Source organism: Temnothorax longispinosus, chromosome 5 (genome assembly GCF_030848805.1).
Source record: "Temnothorax longispinosus isolate EJ_2023e chromosome 5, Tlon_JGU_v1, whole genome shotgun sequence".
NCBI lineage: Eukaryota > Metazoa > Arthropoda > Insecta > Hymenoptera > Formicidae > Temnothorax > Temnothorax longispinosus.
The window spans coordinates 20,615,171-20,639,382 of record NC_092362.1 but is presented as its reverse complement, the minus strand read 5'-3'; the positions used below and the strand labels follow the sequence as shown (position 1 = coordinate 20,639,382).

At 33.3% G+C, this 24,212-nt stretch overlaps 2 protein-coding genes across 4 annotated transcripts in view; one reads left to right on the top strand and one right to left on the bottom strand.

Annotated features, from left to right (window-relative positions):
* Positions 1-1,839: 1,839 nt before the first annotated feature.
* Positions 1,840-6,619, top strand: LOC139813849 (protein Star). Of its 2 annotated transcripts, XM_071779647.1 has the most exons (7): positions 3,582-3,760; positions 3,837-3,866; positions 4,643-4,691; positions 5,102-5,295; positions 5,448-5,642; positions 5,793-6,038; positions 6,216-6,619. In XM_071779647.1, exons 1-7 carry the CDS (start codon positions 3,731-3,733, stop codon positions 6,360-6,362), a joined length of 891 nt encoding a protein of 296 aa, XP_071635748.1. In that variant the 5' UTR covers positions 3,582-3,730; the 3' UTR covers positions 6,363-6,619. The 2 variants fall into 2 exon arrangements, with proteins under 2 accessions (XP_071635747.1, XP_071635748.1); XM_071779646.1 differs by lacking the exon at positions 4,643-4,691 and having other exon boundaries at positions 1,840-3,760.
* The window catches only part of Ethr (ecdysis triggering hormone receptor), a 46,650-nt gene continuing 29,040 nt past the window's right edge, over positions 6,603-24,212 (bottom strand). The window contains exons 4-7 of one of the 2 annotated variants that reach the window (XM_071779642.1): positions 23,806-23,914; positions 23,577-23,648; positions 9,803-10,421; positions 6,603-8,863 (exon numbers count right to left, since the gene is read on the bottom strand). In XM_071779642.1, coding sequence (XP_071635743.1) covers positions 8,732-8,863; positions 9,803-10,421; positions 23,577-23,648; positions 23,806-23,914 — 932 coding nt within the window. In that variant the 3' untranslated portion in view covers positions 6,603-8,731. Of the gene's footprint in view, positions 8,864-9,802; positions 10,422-10,511; positions 12,093-23,576; positions 23,649-23,805; positions 23,915-24,212 lie in introns of those variants that run through there. The other variant, XM_071779643.1, reaches the window with a different exon arrangement.

The following is a 24,212-nucleotide window of genomic DNA, read 5'->3' as shown; positions in this document are numbered from 1 at the left end:
TCAAATGATGTACATGAGAAACATATATGAGTTGTTAGAAAAATCAATATGTTGCATCTTAAATTAAAGAAAAAAGCGTTTGGCATTTTTTTAAGTTTACGAAGGTTTCCTGGAATGTTTCTAATACATTTTATTTCTAATATTCTCGCGTGAATATGCAACATTGAAGAAATACTACCAAAGAAAATTAATGTTTTATTAACTGTAACGTGATTATCAGGATAATTGAAGAAGAGTATTGACGTTATCGACTGTTTTCAGTGCATAAAAAAATTAAGTTTTACAAAAATATATAATATATTCTAACGTAGAGTGTACGTACATATATACTCATGAAAAACAGAGTAACTATAAATTTAAAAAATTAATTGTTGCATACCAAATATTCATATTGAATGACTGAAAACGGTCGATAATGTCAGTGCTCTTCTAGATATCTTGTGCTAACAATAAGAAAAATATGACAATTTAATATAATAACAAATAATGTCGATATTGCGTGTTATAATAGTGATTTAAATATTAATAAATCTATGATTGTATTTTACTTCAATTATTGTAAAATAATATATTTAATAACGTCACATTTAATAAATAATTGCAAAGAATAATTTTTATTTTCATTCTTTTCTTTGCTTATAACGATTTAAATTCCGAGCTTTTGCATTCATTAGCAACAAAAAAGCATTTATCAGAAAAAAAAATTCGCGTGAATCGTTGAAATGTTATCGATTAGCGACTTGTTATATTTCTTCGATCACTGTCTTCAGTAGACTTCAACTTCCTATCTTCTGAGCTATCGTGTCTGCATACATCATCGATAAACGCTACGCCAGACAATACCTATTATGCAAATTGAAAGAAAAAATGCGATGCACTCCTCAAGTCATCGTCTGTTACCATGCGAAGACACACGACGCGCTTTTCTTACGTAAAGAAGGCCTCCACATCGTATTTTCGCTCTTAACAGAAACCACACGCCGATGTCTAATATTAGTAATAACATTCGTTAATGACAGATAAGTCAATCCACCTTGGAAAGAAGTTGATCTCCGTAATCCACATACACGTTGCGCTTAGCGTGCGTGAGAGTGAGTAGATATTATTTAACATAACTGCTAGTAACGTGGTAGATATTATAGCAAACCTTAAATCGAACAACAGATAAGCGAGTATTTTTTATTTCTCTCACGAGGTTTTTGTTCTTGCATATATAATATCGCAATTTGTATATTACATAAAATTTCAATTCTGTAAAATTAATAATGCTTTTTTAAGGAGATCAGGAGAACGTTGATTTGTTAATATTTTTTCAAACCTTTTTTAAAATGAAATATTTATCTCTCTTCATATTTTCTCTTAAAAAAATTGATTGCTAAACTTTTTAAATTTGTTATTAATGATTAACTGGTGGGTGCCGAATCTGTTTCTGCTTAAAGAAATGTTAATTATCAAGGCATTCATTATATGTTTTCCCTTCTCTAAAAGTCTGACTAAAATTTTTTAATTATACAGCATCCATGAAAAACTTACTGTAAATGTGCATATATAGATATTAAAAAAAAAGAATAAATATCGTTTATTTGTATTTGATAAATATATTTTCTCTTCCCTTTTTAACTATATAACATATTCTTAAAAGAAAAGAGGAATTCGTAGGCATCAAATTCTAATCTAGAAGTACAGATAGAAAGTCCCACTACAAACTCGAATGGATTCTACGTCTGTCGTAATCAGCTGTCAGGCGAATCGTCCATCGAGGATTTAAATTAAACTCGTTTATTTTTGGGACACCCTGTATAAACATACATTCACACACTACGTACCCACACACCCACAGATCGACTTGTTTCAAAGAGCATCTTCAAGCTCACTGTCGACGGCACTCGATGATATTCGTGGCCGGGATACGGCAGCGAGAGCGGCGAGCCTTTCGCTCTTTCCGCGTATTTCATTTCGGTGATGTCCGAAGGCGTCATCAGCATTTGCGAACGGCCCGCGCCGTTTCGTTCGCCGTTGCCTCGCGAACCGTGAACCGTGACACAACGCGCTCGCGTAAACGCCCGTGCTAAATTTACTTCGCGTGTCGAAGCCGCGCGATGCATTCTTCTGGTTCACTGCAACTTCGAGCTTGCCGTACGCGCGCGTACGTTGTGCCACGAGAAGTTTCCTTGTGTATTACGCGAGCGTTCTGTCAGCTTTGGAATTTAACCCTTTGACTTGTGCCTGTTAAACTGATCCAGCGCGTGTAAGAGAAATAACTTCGACAGAAGTACTCCCGACCGCACGGATGAACAGTGATTGACAATCCAATGGCAATTCTGGCAGGAGCAAAACGGAAGTTTCGAAAGACGTAGCGGAAACATGTTGCGTTAATCACTCTTTGACAGAATCCGCGAACGACGTCGCTTAAAAGCACTTTTAAGTCTGTTCGAGAAAAAGTTAAAAGTTATATATACATTATACTTTTGATTACACGGAGTAAATGCGGAAGGCAAATAATATGGAGATAATCAGAAATGCATGATGCACTTTATTAAAATATGAATAGATACTGTTGCGTAACTAATTTATTCATTTTATAGCTATATAAAATATATATTAACGCGATTCTTACATTTTTAACGAAAAGCTTATGTAATTTTGTCTTCTGGATTGAATACTGAGTTATTTTAATCGATCGATTCGTTTTGTTTGTAAAACCTTGATCAGCCTTTTATCTCTGTTTATAATTTTTATCCAGGCTTGCTGATTTTTGATAAGCGTTAGCATTAGTTGTTAATTTTCTATCTTGGAAACATGTTAAATGTCTAATGTAGAATTCATATTTATATTTTATATCCGAGAGGGAAAGGACCATATAATTTGGAAAAGAAGTTTGCTGTATCTGTATACACCATATTTTTTTCATCACCTGTATGTGTATGACGTACCGCATTATTATGGATATTTCACGGGTGCTGCGTTAACGATCTTCCGGTTGTCTGTCAGTTTAGAGTCTATACTTTCGTGCCTCATTTTTCAAATTCCATTCAATCTCCGCGAAGGTCGATTTTAACGTAAAAAAGCAGACTTAAATTCTATAGGCAGAACTTATAATACTCTTATCTGATAATTACCACGCGTATTACTGTACGCTCAGCAATGCGCAACAGGTTTTAGGTCGTAATTAATTCCATACATTCATAATCCGCTCTTCAATTTCACGTAATTCCGAGAAGGTCAACTACAGCGTTACGTAAGCAAATAATTTAAAATTTTGTCAAAGAAACGGGAACCACACGGGAATCTTTTGCGATCGCTATATTTAATGTACACCGAGTGACGCAAGATGCAAATCCTTGGATTATTGAATATAACTGTAAACGATTATATGTCGTTGTTGGTTCCTTCTCTCGACGGAAAGTTTGCAACGCGGTAAACGATGTTTAAAAGTTGACGATAAGCCGCGCGTAAGCAAAAACTTATGACCTCTTGTCGAATCCTCGTTCGTGGCTACGTGGAAGAACGACGCGACGCCTCGTCACCGCTCCTTGACATTTCTCGGTGAGATGCCAGTTAACGCGTATAATTACCACTATGTATAACTATCACAGGCAAATATCAAATTACTGTTCGCGCCGAAAGTGGATTTTTCTGATTGCGTTAATTTCGTGCGTCGTTTGCATCGTGCTTCTCACGAGGCACCCGTCTATCGAGAATAACACAACAGTACGCGATACGTACCTGGATGATGTACCCGCGGACCTCTATCAAACAGGTGAGAATTTCCTCCAAATTTACTTCTTTTCTTGTAAAGGCAGTAGCAATATAGTCCTTTTATTTCGCTGTTGCAGTGCTGCATACGTGGTACAACTTCTCCAACGGTAAGTAGTTCTAATCGTTTCTAATTCATTCCAGACATACTTAATAAAAACGTAATAAGACGTGTGCGTTCTGTGATCTTTATCGCTTTGGCGAGTTTTATACATGTAACAAACGGCACACGATGACGCCTAAAAAGGATTTTCAAAAGTAATTTTCTATTAATAATGCAACCGGGAAAAGAACTAACATACGAGAAAAAAATTATTCAAAAAGGTAGAATAATATTTGTTTTTATAAAAATTTCCGTTTCGAGAAAATCGTATTTAAACATTGGAAAATTGTAATTGTAAATTGTAATTGCGTAACTTACATGTTACCTATTGTTATTCTCTTACTGGACCACGGCACTCGTATTAAATTTAATTAGCGAAATGCGATCCGAGCATACCTATAGCATTCATATCACGTGATGATATACATGAGGTACAGTACGTTATTCTACACGGGTTTAAATTACGCAAATAACCTCATAGAATGGTAATATTGAGAATTACTAACAATGTTTTTAAAATACAAGGTGATGAATAAAAGCCGTGTCTATCATCACAAATAAAATTTCAAATTTTGACATTGACTGACGTTTTTCAATAGCGGAATTTTGGAAGTATAAAGAAAAATAATTTTTGTTCGTGTATTATGATATAGACATATATATTTTTTTACATATATTTTTATTGTTTTATTATAAATATATAGATATGTGTAACTGGATATATTGTATAAGATTGTGCAGTCTTACTTTGTTGTTTTATCTGAGAAAATTCGACTTTTCAAGGAATATATTATACTAAAGTTCCGAAAACCCAGATATGGTAACCGAGCAGGTAATTGAGCTGTGTGGACGTTTTAATTATTTGTTCTAACAATAAGTCGGAGAAAATTATTTTTCTTTTGTAGATGCAGAGTTCTCTCATTTTAAAATATCATGTGGATATTATTTCAAGTAGAACTATTTTAGAAGAAAGTTAATTCACACATTATTATTCTTAAACTAAGAAAAATGAATATTTTAATAAAAGAATATAAGACTGCATGTATAATATTTAAATTTAGTTCCTATTTTGCTTTGTATAAAAATAATGGCATGAATTGTTTTATCTCGAATAGTAATATTGTATAACCGAATAAAATATATTATAAAAATAATATTTTATTGCGCGTATAGTTTGTAATTCATTATTCTTCAAGTCATACCAAAAATAAGGTTTTAAAAATAACGATAATTACTATTTAGGTGAAAAATGGTACAACAAAAAGAATATATCCGCCTTGAGCCCAGAAGCTTTTCACGATTTATTGACCGATATTCAACAAAATTGGATGATATGGAATCATGATCCAGATGAGCCATATGAGTTACAGGAACCAGATGTGGAAGATCCGTCAATGGGACAATCAACTGTGATACGCGAAATTTTCAACGACAAGGTAGTAAAACGGTTATCACAATTTCATGAAAAATACAAGAAATAAATTCGTGTTTCTCAAGAATAAGCGATTCGACGAATGCACAATAACGAATGCTCAATCGATTCTTAGCGTATTAATAAATACCGAATTTCATTTATTGCTCTCTACAGAAAAATGGATTTTTCATAGAGTGTGGCGCGTACGATGGGGAAATGCGCAGCAACACATTGTTTCTGGAGCGATTTAATGGATGGTCGGGCCTCCTGATAGAAGCGGATCCCATCAATTTCACGAAGATGCTGCAAAAAAACAGAAAGGCCTATCTCTCGCCGACGTGCCTCAGCGTCACTAAGAGCCCCACGGTGGTAAGGAATAACGATCGATGATTTGTCATCGTTAGCGGCGACTTTGAGACAACTGTCGCGAAACCCGAGCACCAACTTTCGGTTTGGCGCTCGATTAAACTGACATTATCGAGAACTTGGAAAAGTCTGACGAGTCTCTCGAAATTGCAGGCAACCTTTCTCATGGCCAGGAACATAGGTCGTTTGCACGAGCCCGAGAATACGACGGAAAACGCGCCTGCGGAAAACACGCTCGATGTAGCTTACACGGGCGAGCATATCCGCGTGCAGTGCCTTCCATTGACACTTTATATCGCCGCGTTGGGAGTCGAAACGGTCGATTATTTCAGCCTCGACATTGAAGGCAACGAGATCGATGTCTTAGAAACGATACCGTTTAACGAGGTGGATATAAAGGTATAACGGCTCTTGCCTCGGCCCATCTGACATTTCCACGTGTCTGTTTGCGCGACTGATGCGAGATTACACACGCTTATGTGTACTCGCATCTCGCGTCTCGTGTTCTCCTGGAAACGGAACGTAATTATTTCTGCGGCACGATGATCACGAGATATACATACATGTGCGTTTTAGGCCCTCTCTGTGGAGTACATACACAATGCAAAAGGGCGAAAGTACCTGATCGATATGATGGACCATCGAGGATACTACGTTTACAGTTTCGTGGAGCATCCGGACAATTTGGCGAACGATATCATTTTTGTAAAACGCAACACGTGACGACTGGATGCGAATAGATCGAATTATGTACGGAGTTTCTAAGATAATAATAATTCTCTTATATAATTATCCTAATAATATCTAACCTCTGGATATTATTAAGATAATCTTATCTTTGTAGATTATCTTATTAGATTAGATTATTTTATCTTTTTGAGAGATAAAATACTAGTCATAGTTGTAGCAATGGATTGTTTTTGTTGAAAGATTGATATATCGTTGAAATATAAACATCTGAAATAGTTAATGAAAACAATCTTTGTATTATACAAGATATTTACAAAATCATATTTTTATAATCATACTCTTTTAAGAAATCAAAGTGCCTATTTGCGCGATCTACGTTCCTATAGAAGATATAATAACAAATTACACACAACGACATCTCATTAACTTATAATAATTTAACAATGCCTTAGTAATTATGAATAAATAAGAATAAACGCAGTTATACAATCAGGAATTTATAATTATGCACGGCACGTTGTATTTTCATTTGGTAAAAATTAATCGCGAGAGTTTCGTTACAATTCTCTCAAAATTTTCTTCTCTCTCAATTAACTGATTATTATATTATCGAGAACATATTGCTCTCAATTATTCTAATAGTACATGAGCAGCTTATCTTAAGAGAATTATATTTGGTAAAAATACAAGATGATACCAACATGAATTAGTACATAATGCGTGCATCTTAATATTTTTGAAAATTGGTTCAGATTGCCATTGAAATTAACAGTTTATATTATGTAATAACATGTAAACATTGTAAACTGCTTAGTTTAATTAACTATTACTATTTTAATAAAATATATCTGAACGTTTCACATGTCTGCTTTGTAAGATAATATTCTGTGGTCTTTTTAAACAACATTAAGTTTGTCAAATTTTTCGAATTGCGAGAGAATTGTTAACATGCAAATATGCGTATTTAAGATAATATTAATTTGCATTAAAGAAACTTCTTCTAGTACATTTGTGGTGAGAGTATATGCATTTTCTCTCAGTTCTTCTGGAATGAATTTCTTGATGAAATAGAAGATGTTTTCTCTCACGCAATCATTTACTAAGAAAGTTAATCCCATAGTTAATTGATATCGGAAATTAAGCAAATTCGATTGCGAACTAAATTTATAGTGAAATTAAATTAAAGTTTGTTCTGATGAATATTTTATTCGAATTTTAATGATCAATCTAATGTATTTGACATTTAACAAAAATAATTTATATATTAATTGATGCTTCGCAATTAATCTTCGTAATGACGTTGAATATAAAAATTCACTAATGAGAGAAAATTGGGAATTTCTGAGTTACTTATTGTATACAAAATTTTACAAGTATATTGTTTTTAATACGATAATACATATGTTTGAGCAGAGATGGTTCAGCAGAGAATAATGAGCACCAATTAAAAATATATTTAATTCAGATATCTCTTATATTTGTATCTTATTTATATTTATACTATTAAACCTAACCAATCATGTTCGGATATCGCTGCTCAACTAAACATCATCTCTGTTCTATATACATAATATGCGCATTATAGCAGAATCAATTTAATAGATTAAGTGTCATACACAGATATTAATATTTTCTGTAATATTTGATATATCAACATAATTTAGATAATCTATTTACCATGAATGTACATGTTTACCGATACTAAATTTCAATATTTTTATAACTACTAGATATTCATTAATTTTATCAATAAATTATTGTTTTTTATGAGCACAAAATATAATTGGCAAAGTTTATATTATGAGCAGAAAATATAATGTTGGCAAAGTTGGCAAATATTCATCTAATAATGCAATATATACCTAATTAAAAGTTCCATTTATAAATAGTATAATTCTTGTGATATATTGTAATAAATAACAATAAATATTTAAATTATCGCAAAAATTTGTGCATTAATTTTTTTTATTAAAACATACTTATCTAAAAAAAATGGCACTAATGGCGATGTAATCCTTTGAAGCGATTACGTTATGTGCATTAAATTATATTATCGTTAACTCAACAATGAAAATATTAATCATGTCATATTTATGTCAGTCTTACTTTATTTAGAAAGACAGTGAATGTTAAAAGTGACAAAAATTCTTATAACATTTTATATGACTATTTCTATAACAATTGCACAGAAGCTTCTTAAAAGTTTTTCAAATGTTTTGCGTAAAATCTGCTACTTTGCATTAGTATGTGATATAGCTTTGAAAAGAAATTGTACATCGCGTCTAAACCTCTAAATTGTACATCGCATCTAATACTCGTTAAAAAGTATTTCTTCTGAGATGCCAGCATCGTAGAAAATACCTACCATACCACGTTCAATAACAAGGTGTGTTTCTTAAAATTCAATTAATTTCTGATTTATGTACAAAATTTGCCATTTTGTTTTCGCTTTTGTGCCGACTTTTAACAATATCTTGCTTCTGTCGTCGGATTTTATCGCTGATTCCATCGGCGGAATAGCAAATTTCTGATCCCTAAAATATAATAAAATAATCTCAATGTTAAATAATGCGAAAAAAAGCAAAAAATCATTAAAAATAATTCCGTTATTTGCAGTTTCGTTTCATATACTCGGTTCTCTCTCGTATACTTGTTTGCTTAATTGAATCTACATTAAATTTATAACAATTAAAGCGTTTAGGAACGAAAGATTTGCGTATAAAAACGTCTGGCCTCTCGCCATTTCTACGTGAGTTTCTTGGAAGAACTGTTTCTACTTACCGTGTACGTAGCTTACATAAATATACGACGAATATATAACGTATCACGTATAAAATCAAGGAACTAAAGTATCGCAATCTTGACATTGCAGGTGTCTAATATAATTATTGTACTCTAATCTCGTTTGGACTTGTAAATCGTGTCTAAGTTAACATTGACATAGTAACATTTAGTAAACATTCAGTTAACAGTTATTTTTTAACTATTGCTACAAAGCATTTAAATATTTCATATTTAATTATTAAATATTAATAAATTATAATTATGTCTACTTAATAATCCAATTGTGTTGAGATCCTATCATAATATTATGATAAAATACAACAAAAAGGGAGCTAGCACGTATAGAGAGGCAAGAGAAAAAAAACTAGCTTATTATTGTATAATTCATCGATCTGTGTTCGAACTTTTAACGAATTACGCTTGCTAAATTGAACACTGCATCAGAATACTCAATAAAAATATTCAGTTGCCCGGAATAAACAGTGATTTAAAAAATTCAGTGATAGTTCTACAAGATGATACAAAAACGAAAGGCTCGAGAAATATAATTAATATAGATTGATCTAATAAAAATTGAGGGATTAAACGTAACTCTCTTGCTTCTTCTTAACGATATCTCCGGCCACGACGGCCGTGAATAAAGGCAATCTGATTTGTTTGTCCGCGGACGCGTGGTCGTTGCATGGTACCTTCACGCTGCAGCTCCTGTTACTGCTGTGTCTTCGCCAGAAGTCCGAGTGGCTGCTGCTGCAATTGGTCGAGCCGGTTGTGTAAGTGCCCGTACGTTCCGACGTTTTCTTCTTCTTCCTCTTGGCGGGTCCCAGGCCGCACAGCTTGAGGAAACCCTCCCTGAATTTGGTCGACATTAAATTGTAGAGAATCGGATTGATCGCCGAGTTCAGGTACAGCATTACTCTGCAGAAGTACAGGAGGCTATAGTAGCCTTCTATGCCGAGCGAGACGACCATCTTGGGCGGCACGATGATGATCCAGAGGGTGAGGGCTTTGAAGGGCAGCAAGCACAGGAAGAAGCACAGCACCACCGTGGCTAACATCATAACCACCTGTTTGCGATACTTGAGCAGATTGTTCGCCGGTCCGCGACTTATCGCCGGATTCGCCATCAGGTGTCTGGCGATCACCGTATATAGGACTATTAGGATCAGCAGAGGGATCACGAAGAACACGAGGATCGTCGTCAGGATAAAGCCCGTCATCCAGGTCGTCGAAGCCGGTGTTGTACAAGTAGGTACGTACGTACCGTCGACATTCTCTTCTATCTCGTAGGTCACCATAAGCAGTATGGGACTAGAACATGTTAAAAAACAGAGATCGATTATTGCGGGTATACGCGCGTACATTTATTATTATAGCGAAGCTCCAGTAAATTACCATAATGTGAATGTCGCCTGACAAGTAGCGTTTCAAGAATTTCTAAAACATAGCTTGCAACATCTTGCGAAAAATATCTTGGCGCAAAATAAATTTCTGTAATGCGAACTACATATTCAACAAAATAGTATGTTAACAATTTCTAAAACTTATGATCAAAGCTGCGGGAAGAGGATGGTAAAATCATTTGACACACAGGATGTTCACGATAATTTCCATGTATCTTTGCGTAAAAAAAAAGAAATATAAGAAATACTCGTGTAACATTTACTACAGTTTGGGCAGATTCGTATTTATTTTTTATCGCCTGCAATACTGATAATGAGATCATATTTAAACTTTTCGAGCGCATATCCGCGTGGATCGTTCTGATTCTCGGACGTGACTTTCACGAGAGTTTTGCAAAATTTAATATTTCACACAATGTCACAGAAGATTTCTCGTGTACAAGTCTTAACCATTAGCACAGCATCTTGCTTCTCTTTATTCAAGTACGTTTCTTCCGATAATCTAGTACAAAGGTAGGAATATAAATCATTATTTCTCAATGCTTCCATATTCATCTATAAAAAAAATTTTAGTTTTTTCGATATCTCCATGTTTCTTTAATTACGTAAGCATAATTGTAAGTCCATTGCTCCTATGTCCCTTGTTATACAGTAAGTATAATTTTCCGATACTTCCAACATTTTTTTATAGCAAGTATAATTTTTTAATGTCTTCATATTCTTTTGCACTGCGTGCACTTTTTCTCAATATTTCCAACATGCATATTGGATTAAGTATGATTCTCCGATTTTGGAAAAAAAATAGACAAAAAAATAATTTTTTATCTAATGTTCTAACTAATGTGCATTGGTCGTTTATTTCTTCGTACATAGGTATTGTGAATCACAGTTGCCGCATTATGCGTTAATATCGTCGATATCGTTCGATCATAAAAAGTTCTCTTCCTGATTTAGGTCCTCCTGCTGATTCGCCGCGACTCTCCTCACGCCGCTGACCATGCTCCTGTGCGCGATCCTCTCGCTCTCAAAACCGCACAGTTTCAGGAAACCCCGTCTAAACTTGCTACTCATTAAATTGTACAGTATCGGATTGCTGGCGCTATTCAAATAGAACATGATCCTGCAGAAATTGAGCAGGCAGAAGAACGTGTCGTAATCGATCGCGGCTATCTGCTCGGCGGGCGCTATCACGATGTAGAAGATGAGGAGCCGATAGGGCGAGAGGCACACGAAGAAGCTCACGACTACCGTCAGCAGCATGTACACCACCTGCCTCCTGGCCCGGCTGTGATACGAGTCGCTGGCGCCGCCGGACGTCGTCGACGAGTCGCGGATCAGGTGACTCACGATAAACGAATACAGTACCACGAGTATCACGAATGGCGCGACGAAGAAGAGCAACACCAGCAGCAGGAAGAACGTCACGCTGGCGACCGTGTCGGCCTGCGTCAGGCACACTGGCACGCGATTCACCTGATTCGCCACCTGCTGATCTCTCCCGACGTTAGCAATGACATCGTGCGCGACGCCGTGACTCGTCATCCTCATTTCGCGATACTGCGACACCCAGATCATCGGACTGCAATCAATCGGAAAAAAAAAACGAAAACGTACTTTATTTCACCTCGCAATTTGATTCTGTGACAAAACTGTGACTTCGGCGAAGTCGACTCGCGGTAGTAAGCGGACAGAAGAGGAAGAAGGCAGCGAAGCGAACGGAGTTTATTCCATGTTTGCAGTTCAATAATTCAAGAACAGCTCAGAGTGGAAGTACTCTTCGCGGTGATAAATCAAGAGCACGACGTAGGCTGATGAGATAAAGACGGATTGCAGTTTGCGCGATACATTGATGATACATCGTATGTACTAAGCTAAGATGTGCTTAAGTGGCTTCCCTAAAGTCACTTAATCGTGTCGTAACTTAGTAAAGACAGATGCGTATGACAAAAAGCTTCGTATCGTTAAAACTATATTGTTCATCTTGAAATTAGGTAATTACACATTGTAACTATATCCTTGTAATAATTATTTGTATAATGTTCATATAAATTACGTCTTAAAGCTGATCAGCCTAATAAGAAGTTATTAGAATTGTAAAAAAATTAAATCACAGATTTAAAAATATATTTTTATATCTCATAGATTAAATTTATGTTTAGAGTATTCTATCGATATGTCAATATGCAGCTTCGTTTTTAAACCAGCTGTCAACATACAAAAATAGTTGTAAATTTTTATCTCATAGATTGCACTAAACCTGGAATGTGAAGAGCTGTGTTTTATCAGTATCACTGTAGTTTTATTGAAAAACACTGTCAATATAACAAAGTTTGTTTCTAACAGCTTTAAAAAAATATCGTAGTTTATCTTTATTAATTTTTTACCTATATTTTCTCTCTGTTCTTATCACAAATGGTCTTACGCGTAGTATGTAAATGTGTGTCATGTAAATTGTATAGTGTGAACGCTTGAAAATAGAAGTGGACTTGCAAAGTTTATTATTTACGCAATTAAAAAATAGCTTTCTGAATAGGTACTTCTGTATCACTCTGATAAAGTTACTACAGCACGAACTACGTCACAGTACGTGTCATCCATCTAAAAAAAAGAATACTTTTACGAGAACAACACTTCATTTCGCGTCAATTTAAAGTATATCACTACATAGGAAAAGGTTTCTTCCCAAAGTGTTTATTGCTAAATGATTGTTATAACTTGTAAGTTTTTTTCCATACAAACAAGAATATACAACAAATAGAATACTTTATATCTTTAATATCTTATAATTCTTAATTTCGCAAATAAAGTTAGATCCTTAAATCCTTAAGAAAGATTATGATACAGGCTAGATTTTTTTATATTGTTCTTTTATAATAAAAATTTCAATAAAAAAGAGTCGCTCTGGTTAAATGTTCTAATGGGTTTTCTAGATTAATACAGTTAAAAAGTTGTACTTAATTCCTTAAAAATTTTATTGTGAGCTCTATCTAGGATTAAAATAATTGCTAATATAGATAAATTTTGGTAATCCAATCCAATGTGAGTATGATTGTTTCATTTAAACACATTCAATATAAATGGGAATTTTTTAAATATAGGTACGCAAAATAATACAAAATACTTTTATATCATCTCTTTTCTAAGTTAATTATTTGTGCTTATCGATTAATTTATTTAAAATTATTAAAATAATTATTCATTAGCTAACGAACAATAAAATGCTCTTTTCTATTTAAAAAATATCTAAAACTTATTCAGATTAAAATAAAAAATTCTGCTAAAAAAATCCATATTATAATGTAAACTTAATTTCTACAAAATTTGTTCTAGATTATATTGAAAATAAATATCTTTATACCTTTAATTTGCACAGATGCACCTATTTTACTTAATAGTTATAAATTACTGCAATACAAATAATGCATATATAAACAATTTTCTTTGCAAAATTGTAAAGTGTTGGAAAAGTTATTGTCCTCTATCGCGTTTTATGAAAACAAGTGAAGAAGAATAACAAGTGTCTCCGTACGCTCGCTTTCCCACGCCGTGAAACAAAATATCATGCTTTTTTCTTGTTCTAGCTGTCTAGCACTTTATACGATCCCTTTACACGGAATCGAACTCGATTTTCGCGTGCGAACGATAGAATAGGATCGAGTTTCCTCAAATACCCGGTGAAATGTGATTTCGATAATTGCGTGCCACCATTTATCTCGACGCGCCTCTGCACCTGCGTAAAGAGCGATGATCTTTTTAACCCTTTAATAGAAAATATGGTAGAAACGTAATAATTAAATGAATACTCGCAAATTCTTTTTGACCCGATCAACAATTTGAAACAGACAGATTATAACATTACAATCTTTGCATTGTAAAATACCAATAATTATTTTTTATTATTTTTATTTAAATCGTAACACAAAATTCCGTCAACATTTCTTTATCATTCTGGATTCCCTAAACAATATTATTATTATTATTTCCTAAACAAAATTATTATTTCCCAATTGACAAATAAAGTATAATAGATATATCAGTAACTAAGTAAATAGAGAAGAAATAATGTACTACACGTTATACACATATTCTGCTCTTCTATAATACCAGATTATTTACATTTTACATGATTAAAAACTCTAAAATTCAATAAAGAATATGTATTAGCTTTGACGTGAATTTAATTATTAACCCGTTCAGATTTGGAATTGACGATCAATCATCAAGACATTGACTTATGAACAGAGAACGAGAAATCTGGGAGACTTCGAAATAGTTACATGTTATCCTGTCAAAATACTGTTGCTATATTTGTTCGTCTCGCGTAAGATCGAGAAACTCGTTTAAAAGTGATGACTGCATTATGTCGTTCTTCGCGTTCAGCGACGCGAAATATTCTGCTATGACTTTTCAGATCTTCATAGTAAAAATATTTGCCTTCAAACTGTTACAAATATGGTTATTTACGGAGTTTGTATTACTATACAAAAATGTTTTTAAGCACAATAAAAACTTCATATTCGCAAAGATTACATGTTGCAAATTTATCGTGAATATAGAGGAGAGAAACGTATATACAAAGGTAGATGGAAAAAATTTAATGAGGAAAAAAGTACTTTTGTATTTTTCATATTTTTTTTCACGTCTCCTTCCAAATTCCCTTTACATACCATCATTATTTTAAGTTGCATGATTATTACATGATAAACATAAATTCAACTAAAAGAATATGTAATATGAATATTTAAGAAAAGCTAATTGGAAGTTTGCACACACAAAATTGTGAACCATGGGTTATGATTTAGAAAAAGAAAAATATATTTGCATCTCTTTACATGTAATTTTTTTCACTGTAATTTTATATTTTTGGACTGTTTCCTAAAGTAAAGGTATAAATTTGCGATTATTTTAATAACAAATTCAATGGCGAATTTGATGTTAGTATAAAAGCCTATAATCGACGAAACTTGATATATTTATCCTAATAAACAGGTATTGTATTATTTAGCAAAATACACGTTGTATTAAATGCTAAATGATAATGTCAATATTGTATATTTCATCATCAAAATGGTTCTATTATGTTTTTGCATCAGTTATATAACTTTATACATATATGCTCATGCATACTAATGTGAAATATTGCGAGCAACCGAATCAGCGAAAATGTGAAAACGCCACAATAACTTACTTTTGATTTACAATTAATTATTTAAAAAAGGAGATTTCTTGCAAGCTAAAATATAAAACTAAATAAAATTATAATTAGTTAATTTCAACTTTAAAATAATTTCAATTTAAGATTCATGAAAGATACATGACGTTGAAAATTGGAAAATTATAATAAGTGACGGCTTTCTTTGTCATTTTTTAAATTAAAGATGTTTTAAGACATCTTAGATATTTACATGTAATTATACAAAGAAATTTATCGTAATATGTATATAATATTATGTTCACATTAAAAAAATGAAATCTCTGTAAAAAGAGCAATTTGTAGCTATAGTGGCAAACGATTTTAAAATTACTTTTGCGTAAGGTAATTCTGGGAGGATGTATAAAAGCTTTTCGAACTGTTTCGATATATAAGTAGAACGGAAGCGAAAATCGGCGAAAATAATCGTGGATGTATTCAACGCTGGTTTTTATGGGTTTACAATAAGCCCTCGGCTTTAATTCGCATTTGCGATCTTATAACTTATTGCAGCGGTACGCGATGCATAAAAAAAGTTTCGTAAACTCGTCTATTTTTTTTGCGGAAAAATTGCACGTGTAAAAGCTACGTTTTGTAACATCGTTGAGTAACGTTATGCACATACCAAGCATCCTTCGCTGGTTGAAGTTGGAAATTAGCAAGACAAACACAATTCGTTTGTTTTAGTATATCTTCCATTTTACGTAATAGTCACAATAGTGACAGTATTAGAAATGCTAATACGATCGTCTCCACTTGCTGTGTATTTCAGCCCGAGCACTTTTAATCCCTACGATTTATTGCTTTTCTGCAGGTTCTTTTTCTCTTTCGCCATTAATAACATCGTGTTGCAACGAGTCCAAAATTACAATTCGGAAACGTGCTCCTGGTTGAAAAACACCGAGTTTTAAATGGATTAAGAAAGTTCACGCGACTGCGTGTCGATTCCTCTCTCGATTAATACGGTTACTCAGTTTTTCTTAAGAACTCCGGACCATGTCGACTAAATCCTTTTGTAAGCTATGGAGTCCCGGATATATTAGCCCGGATACTTTTTCAATTTCCTAATGTTTATACGGCAGAATTCATAATTAGAATCTAAATCTTAGAAATAGATGTACAAAGAGTTTATTTCGCTAACATGTACATCTCTTTATGTAAGAATAAAGTGCATGCGGTTTATAATATTTATACGCTTTTTTTATTTCTCTCTTAGGAAGCAGTATATAATTTTCGAAAATCGAAATAACTGCGAAATATTTGAAAAGTATACATCTGCAACTTGTGTTGTATAATTACTATAAGTCTTGTTACGAACAAAAAGAAGCTAGAAACACATATTTTGCAATGTGTGTTCGTGGCAAAGTAAATAAGTACAGCTTATACTATTTCATGTGAAACGTAAGCATTGATAAATACTGAGAAAAGCACAAATCGTCTTTGAACTTGGAACATCGGATTGGTTTCGGTCTCAGTTGTGTAATACAATTTGTAACATGGTTCGATTGCTTTGCTATCAAAGCTTCGGATGTTGAAAGCGTTTAAGCTGTATTCAAAAGGAGAAATACCACGCGTGAGTTGCTGTTTCACTGATGTAATCAGTACTAATTGCACGGTGTACATTCGTAAGATATATTATAAATTTAAGATATTTTTAAGATTAGTGTCGATTACATTCGGAGAACATTACATTAATTCGGAGAACAAAATTCCCGGATATAATTTTTTATCACATTATCAATTTTAATTTGTCGATATATTTACTTCTTACATTACGTACATAATATTATTTATGTGTATATAACAATATTACATTTATCAAATAATACTATTACAGAATAAATTAAAAAATATAAGATAATAAGATATTAAATTAAAATATTAATAAACAAATAAATAATGTGTTTACATAGTAAATTTGGAAAGTTAATTTGATGTATAGGATACCATTAAATGAACTTTTCCACTACAAATTTTGTCGCCAATCTGGAATTAATTTTTCAATGAAAACAGTAAAACTCCTAGTTTTCAAATAATTAATGAAAAAGAGCTCCTGGTTAATCAAGCTTGGCAAATGACAAAATTAGGTGGTAAACTTAATTCCTGCCGTTTTTTCGTCTCCAAAATTGATTTGTTTTGAAGGGAAGATGAATGAACCTTAATCAAAGTAATTTCCTCCATTTTCTACAACTTTTTCCCATCTCTTCGGCAACAGGGCAATCCCACGACGGTAGAACGCGGTGTCTTTCGAGGCAATCTATTCATCTATCCATTTTTAGACTTCTTCGTCAATTAACTTTGAGCGGAAAAATGTCCGAATTGATCAAAGTAGTCGTGGTTAATGGCCTGATAGTCCAAAAATAACTCTCTATATCTATAGGAAGAAGAACCAGAGCAATAAAATCTTAAATAAGCAAAGCTCTCAATTCTCTTTCTCCCTTTCTCTCTCGCATTCGCGAGTTAATCCTCTGGATTGTTTAAGATACAATTTTAGTAATATTACGACGTTTGCTTAGGGCACGCAGCCCACTGTTAAAAGCGGCTATAAACTTAAGTTCTTAGCGATCAACTGAAAAAAGTTGATCCACGTGTAACGCGTACATGACATATACAGACTCAGCTGCGAGAACTGGTTTACGAGCGATATCACTTTTATGATGCGTGTGCGCGTCCTACCGCAACGTGTAATACCGGGGTGAAATGCGAACGTGATAGTGGCACATATACCGGCTGAACTTTATGAAGCAAAAATCGAATCCGTCCATCCTCTTTCGGGTGCACACATCTATCGCATATGGAGTGAAAATCGAATCCGCCTATCCTCTTTCGGGTGTCTTTCTATCGCGCTTTTAAAAAAAAAAAGATAAATTCACAGTTATTTGTGAAAATTTATTTGGCACTGCAAGTAAATCCATCTGCAAGTTAATTTAAAATATATATACCTGAACTATTTTTTTAATGCAAAATTTCTATTTCCTATCAACTTCTATATTTTATATATTGTTTATAAATCGTTCTTTATAAAAAGAAAGTTTTGAAACGTTTTTTGAAAAGAAGAAAACATGTTAAATAGAATCATCATTGTATTTTAATTATGAAAAATTTACATTACAAATAAAAATGTATTGATTTCAAATTTATTTTTTATAGCAAGCTTTTTATTTTTGCAATTTAACGCGCGCGCGCGCAATACCGTATACTTTTAATAAGTCAATTGCTACTTTAATTGGAACTTTAATTCTATGTTTAAGATTTGAAATATTATATAAGATGCGTTAAAAATTTGATAAACAATTATACCGACATCTGTAGAAATTTTGATGGCCATCTTGCTTTAAAAAAACCAACATTAGCTATTAATTAATTGTTTAGTTATTGTTTAATAATATTCTAACTTGCAGAAAATATTTAGAATAAAGTTCTGAAAGAAATTTGCACCGACGCTGCTTCTATTAAACACAAAAGGTTACACGTTGCCAAGAAGGAGTCGTTGTGACAAGAAGCTGTCATTGCGGCATGGAAGTTTTCGCTTTACATATTACCGCGAACATATGCTCAAGACATGCATTATGCATGACACGTGTTCGAATAACGACATACGTCATCCACACATTTTCATAAGAAATATTTACACGTGATACTTTCCTTATGCTCGATAGTCTGCAATCTTACAAAAGTGTGGACACGTATCTGCTTTCATCACGAAGCATTTCAGCATAAGGGAAAAATGTGTTTGCCTGGAGTTTACCGAGCAAAAGCTACGCTTGCCCGTCTCTTTTTCTCTTTCCTCATTCTTTTGGCTGAAGTGCATTCCGAGCGAAAGCACGTGACGAGTATGCAACCGATATCACGAAACTGATGGTTTCAAAGCCCTACAGAGGACTATATGAAATACTTTTGCCTTGTATATAAATATTGTTATTTATCAAGAATGTATGATTCATGTATTCATCTAACAATCACGCGATAGTTAAAAATTTTTCTTATTTTGTAGGTATCTAAATTAAATTTTATTTAAAATTACATAACGCGTGTTTGTGTGTGTGTGTCAAAATTAATTTAAAGTTAAGTAAAAAAATAGATATAAAAATAATTATAGTAAAACAAGATCTTGTTATTAATTATTTATCGGCACTTCTGACGTATAATTTATCAAAAGCCTTTAATTATCAAGACTAACTAAAGCTATTTATGTCCTTTAAGATGTAACACGGTTTTCAGGGAGTACATGGCGGCTTAATTAAGATCTTGTTCTTACCAGACGTAAGATCGACATTTCTGGTTGTTCGATCAACACCTCTTCCGTACGTTGCTCCGCATATTCTCCGTGTGATTATTTACGCATATTAGCCATATTCACACGCGGGAAAGACATAATAATCGCGTACATTTTACGCGACGGATATCAAGTGGCACCCTCCTTGAATAAACTTGGCGGGGATCCCTTTTATGAGGGAAATTGCGACAAGGACACAATCGAGCACTCGCGGATATTGGTGAATTCGTTCATTCATAGCGCTGGTTTAAATGCGTTGATCCGAGATAAAAGCCTGCCGGCGAGCAAGGCCGTATGTTTCTGCTCCATTGATTTTTCTTTTTTATGATATAACGGTACCGTTCATCCCTACAGTGCATTTTTTCCTACATGCTGGAGTATTGGTATTTCGATAAGCCCGGACTTTAATTTTCGCGTCTGACACGTTAGACTTTGATGTTCTTATAAGAAATTTTAATACTCCAGTACCTCGACAGTTTAAAGTCCGCGTAAATATCGTGTAAACCCGCTGCTCTGAATTTATTGTCGCATTTTACAACGTATTTTAACAGTTGAGTGCATGATACGGCCACATATGTAAAGAATACGTAAAGAAGTGTTACTTTGATGAGGTTCACATTATTGTTGCCGGATTGCTGTATAGGATACAATAAGCTTCTCCGTAATGTCCGCAATTGTGGTTGATTCGACTCGAAAGAACGAAAGAATTTTTTAAGAGTTCCGGGAGAATCGTGACTCCTAGTGGAATATTCTCGTATATATACGCAGCAATTCTTGCGCGTGATACGCACGCCTCGCGTAACTTGCCCTATGTGTCAATATGCGCATGCATCTTGGATCACAGGGTAAAAGGATTCAATTACGTTGCTCAATGTCTTTATATTCTCCACAATTCAGCAGACTCTACAAGGAATTTCTAACGTCTATTTAGAACCACGAAGTTTCTGCGCATGACATGTATTCTCGAGTATAATACGAGCGAAATATGTTGTTTTGTACAATGCCGCTCGTTAACTTTGCCATTGAGAACAAGCACGCAACGGCAAATTGGGATCCTTTGATGTTGTCGTCTCGTTGTCGAAACGTCTCGTTTGAGCTACATTCATAATTCTTCAACGGACTAAGATATAGCTTGATATAAAATATTCATCTTTCTATTCGTTTTTCGGATTAAAGGCTAAACAAAATATAAAATGTAACGTAATAAATTGCTTACAAAAAATTATATCGTTTCGTTGTTCTACAAAAAACCGTTGAAAACGTTGAAAACGTTGAAAAAATATGTTATCTTACGCACATTGAACGCATTAACGAGACATTTTAAAGACGATATTTCCTATCTCTTTAGAATTTATTTAAATGTTCGAACGTAAATTAAAATCGTTGCTTTGCAAATATTAATTATATAATATTAATTGTGCTTAAATACTATATAATAATACGTTAAAGATATATTTAATTTTTATATTTTCAAACAATTGATTGCACAATCAGACGTTGAAAAATAAATATAACGGCTCAAATTTGAAGAATTAATAGACTCCCTAAAACTAGTCCTCTCTTCTTGCAGGACAGAGTCAGCTGTTTGTTAAATCAACATCTCTTATCGCTAAGACATACATCTGCGTAGGACGAATAGGACAAATCTCTGTAATTCATCGCTAAGCTAAGCTAAGCTGACGTATCTATACTAAATCCTGCTTTTCCGTTTCCTGTACACGTTTGATATATTAATAGGTTTAAATGGAGATGTCTAATATTTTAATATTTTATGTATAATATATTCTAATATTTATATATATGTTCAAAATTTCTTCGATTAATTTAAACTTTAAATCTTAAATCAGATTATCGAGGACCTAAAAGAATATTTAAATAATTCAAAGCTGAATTCTAAAATAGTAATATAAAGTTAGATAACATATTATAAAAAGGAAAACAAGAGTTGTTGATTTCTGCTTGCAGTGAACTAAGTACTTTTCAAATTATTTTTAACGTTCTAGATCGTTTTAACAGTTAAATATCTTCGGACGATCGATCAAGCAGTTTGTGACCGCTCGTTCCATTTAAAATGTATATGTGTACGAAATACTCGAACTCGAAACGCGAGCGTTTCTACTTCGAACTATTCGAACAATTTGACCACAAGATTCCCTCAAATCTATATCTGAATCCTAATTTTTATTAGACATATTTGTTTCTCTATGTTATAAAAAAAATCTAAACACGGAAAATTGCCAAAAGAGTCATAAAATTTAAGACTATTAGGTGCAACATAACTTTACACAAAGCTATTTTGAAAATAAAAATATATCAAGTGGATTCAAATGGAATAATGGAGTTAAGGGAGCAGCTTGTCACACTACAGCTCGACGCAGGCGACATGTGTGTTCTTGCATTCGGATGAATGCAGCTTGTGTCAACCGTTGCTTCACGCATGCAATATGACATGCATCACAATGCATCGTAATTAGCAATTTTATAGAAACGAAAGGAGACACGTGTACAAAGCGCTATGTCACGTACTCGTGCTATGAAGACATATTGTCGTCAAAAACTGATTTTCAACCATTCCCTTGCTTGGATCGTACTACACGTGTATTAGATATTCCAGATTTTCCAACTTTAATTTTAACAAAAAGTTCTACTACATTATAGTCGTACTTCATCACTCTCTTCATCCATTAAAACTGGAGCATTAATTAATAATAAAAATGAGAGCTTAAATAATTAAATGTCAAAATTCTTTTACATAAATAATAAATGGAAAATCCTGTACATATTTCTCACAAAAATAAATTGATAAAGTAAGTTGATTCTTAACTTGCAACAGCTTACCCAAACTTTAGATTACCTATATTCGATTCTAAAGTAATTTTTTCGGAATTTTTTAGTTTTTTAGTTCTCATACCAAATTAGTAATTAATTTAAAAATATACGGATACAGTTCGATAAGCTTTTAATGACTAGTTACGAAAATCGCACAATATATAGGCGACATACGAAAATATCCGAGAAAGCAAAAGGAAAACAATATTATAAAGTTCAATTTAGAAAAGACCAAATTCCATGGTCGAAACGTGACGATTAATCCGACCAAAACCAATGGTCGAATTGTCACGACATTGTCAAATGTTGTTGATTGAAAATAGAGTTTTTAATATTATGAAGTATTGTCATTTTTCGAGAAATATATAAAGAATGTTATTCAAAGAATGTAAAATACAAAATCGTATTTTTTAGATAAACCTTATTTCCACCTTTCCTTAATATTCAATTTATCGGAATTATTTTTCCGCTGTTGGAACTTATTTTGGATTATATTCGCCTAAATTGAGTTTTAATTAAGATCAAATAACCGACTCCTGCGCACGTTTTAAAACATAGTCTTCGCGAAGTTAATAAAGTGTGTAGGTGGTGCTTTCGTATTACGGTCACGTGAAGATGACGTAAAGCGGAACGTGAAGAGTCAAGTGAAAAAGCCCGTCGTCATGCGTCAACCAGAGAAAAAGTAAGGAAAAGAACAAGTAAAGAAAGGTTAGAGCATTAATAAAGCAAATTGCAGATTTTTTTAAGTTTCTTTCTCTATGTATCACCTTGTACACAGCGCCGCTGCCACCCACGCCAAGAAACAGAGAAAGGTTGCCCTTGCTTTTGTGCACACATATCTATATAACACATAAGTTGAATAGGATTAAATCAGATAAGCCTAACTCTTTATTATTCGCTTTTTACCTACTCTCTAATTTATTATATTAATATTTTATATTATATAATTATTCGCGGCTTTCCGCGATAATTCCAGGCGCAGTGTCGTATACTTACCCCGCCCTTAAAGGTTCGCAGATAGCATAGTAGCGTTCGAAACTGATGGCTAAAATTGTGAGAACCGAAGCATGAGCCACAGTCAATTCCACGAATGGAACAGCCTTACCTGTAACAGGAAATTATTCACCTTCTTCAAAACTCTTCTTTTTATTCTAAGAAATATGTGTAAAACCCTAAAATTTGTATACTCTTATTAAACTTTTAATAATAAAATAAAAATAAACAATATTTTTTTAAGCAATAAAGTGTAACGTAATAGTTAAACAAAAAAATTTCATCAAAGTTTCATTTAGCTCCGTTTTTTTCCATTAGCTTGTTTCACTTGCCATTTGTTAACGAAAGTAGAACATGATTATAAACGTAACATGCAAAACATGAAATGGGAAACTACCAAGTTCGTGCAG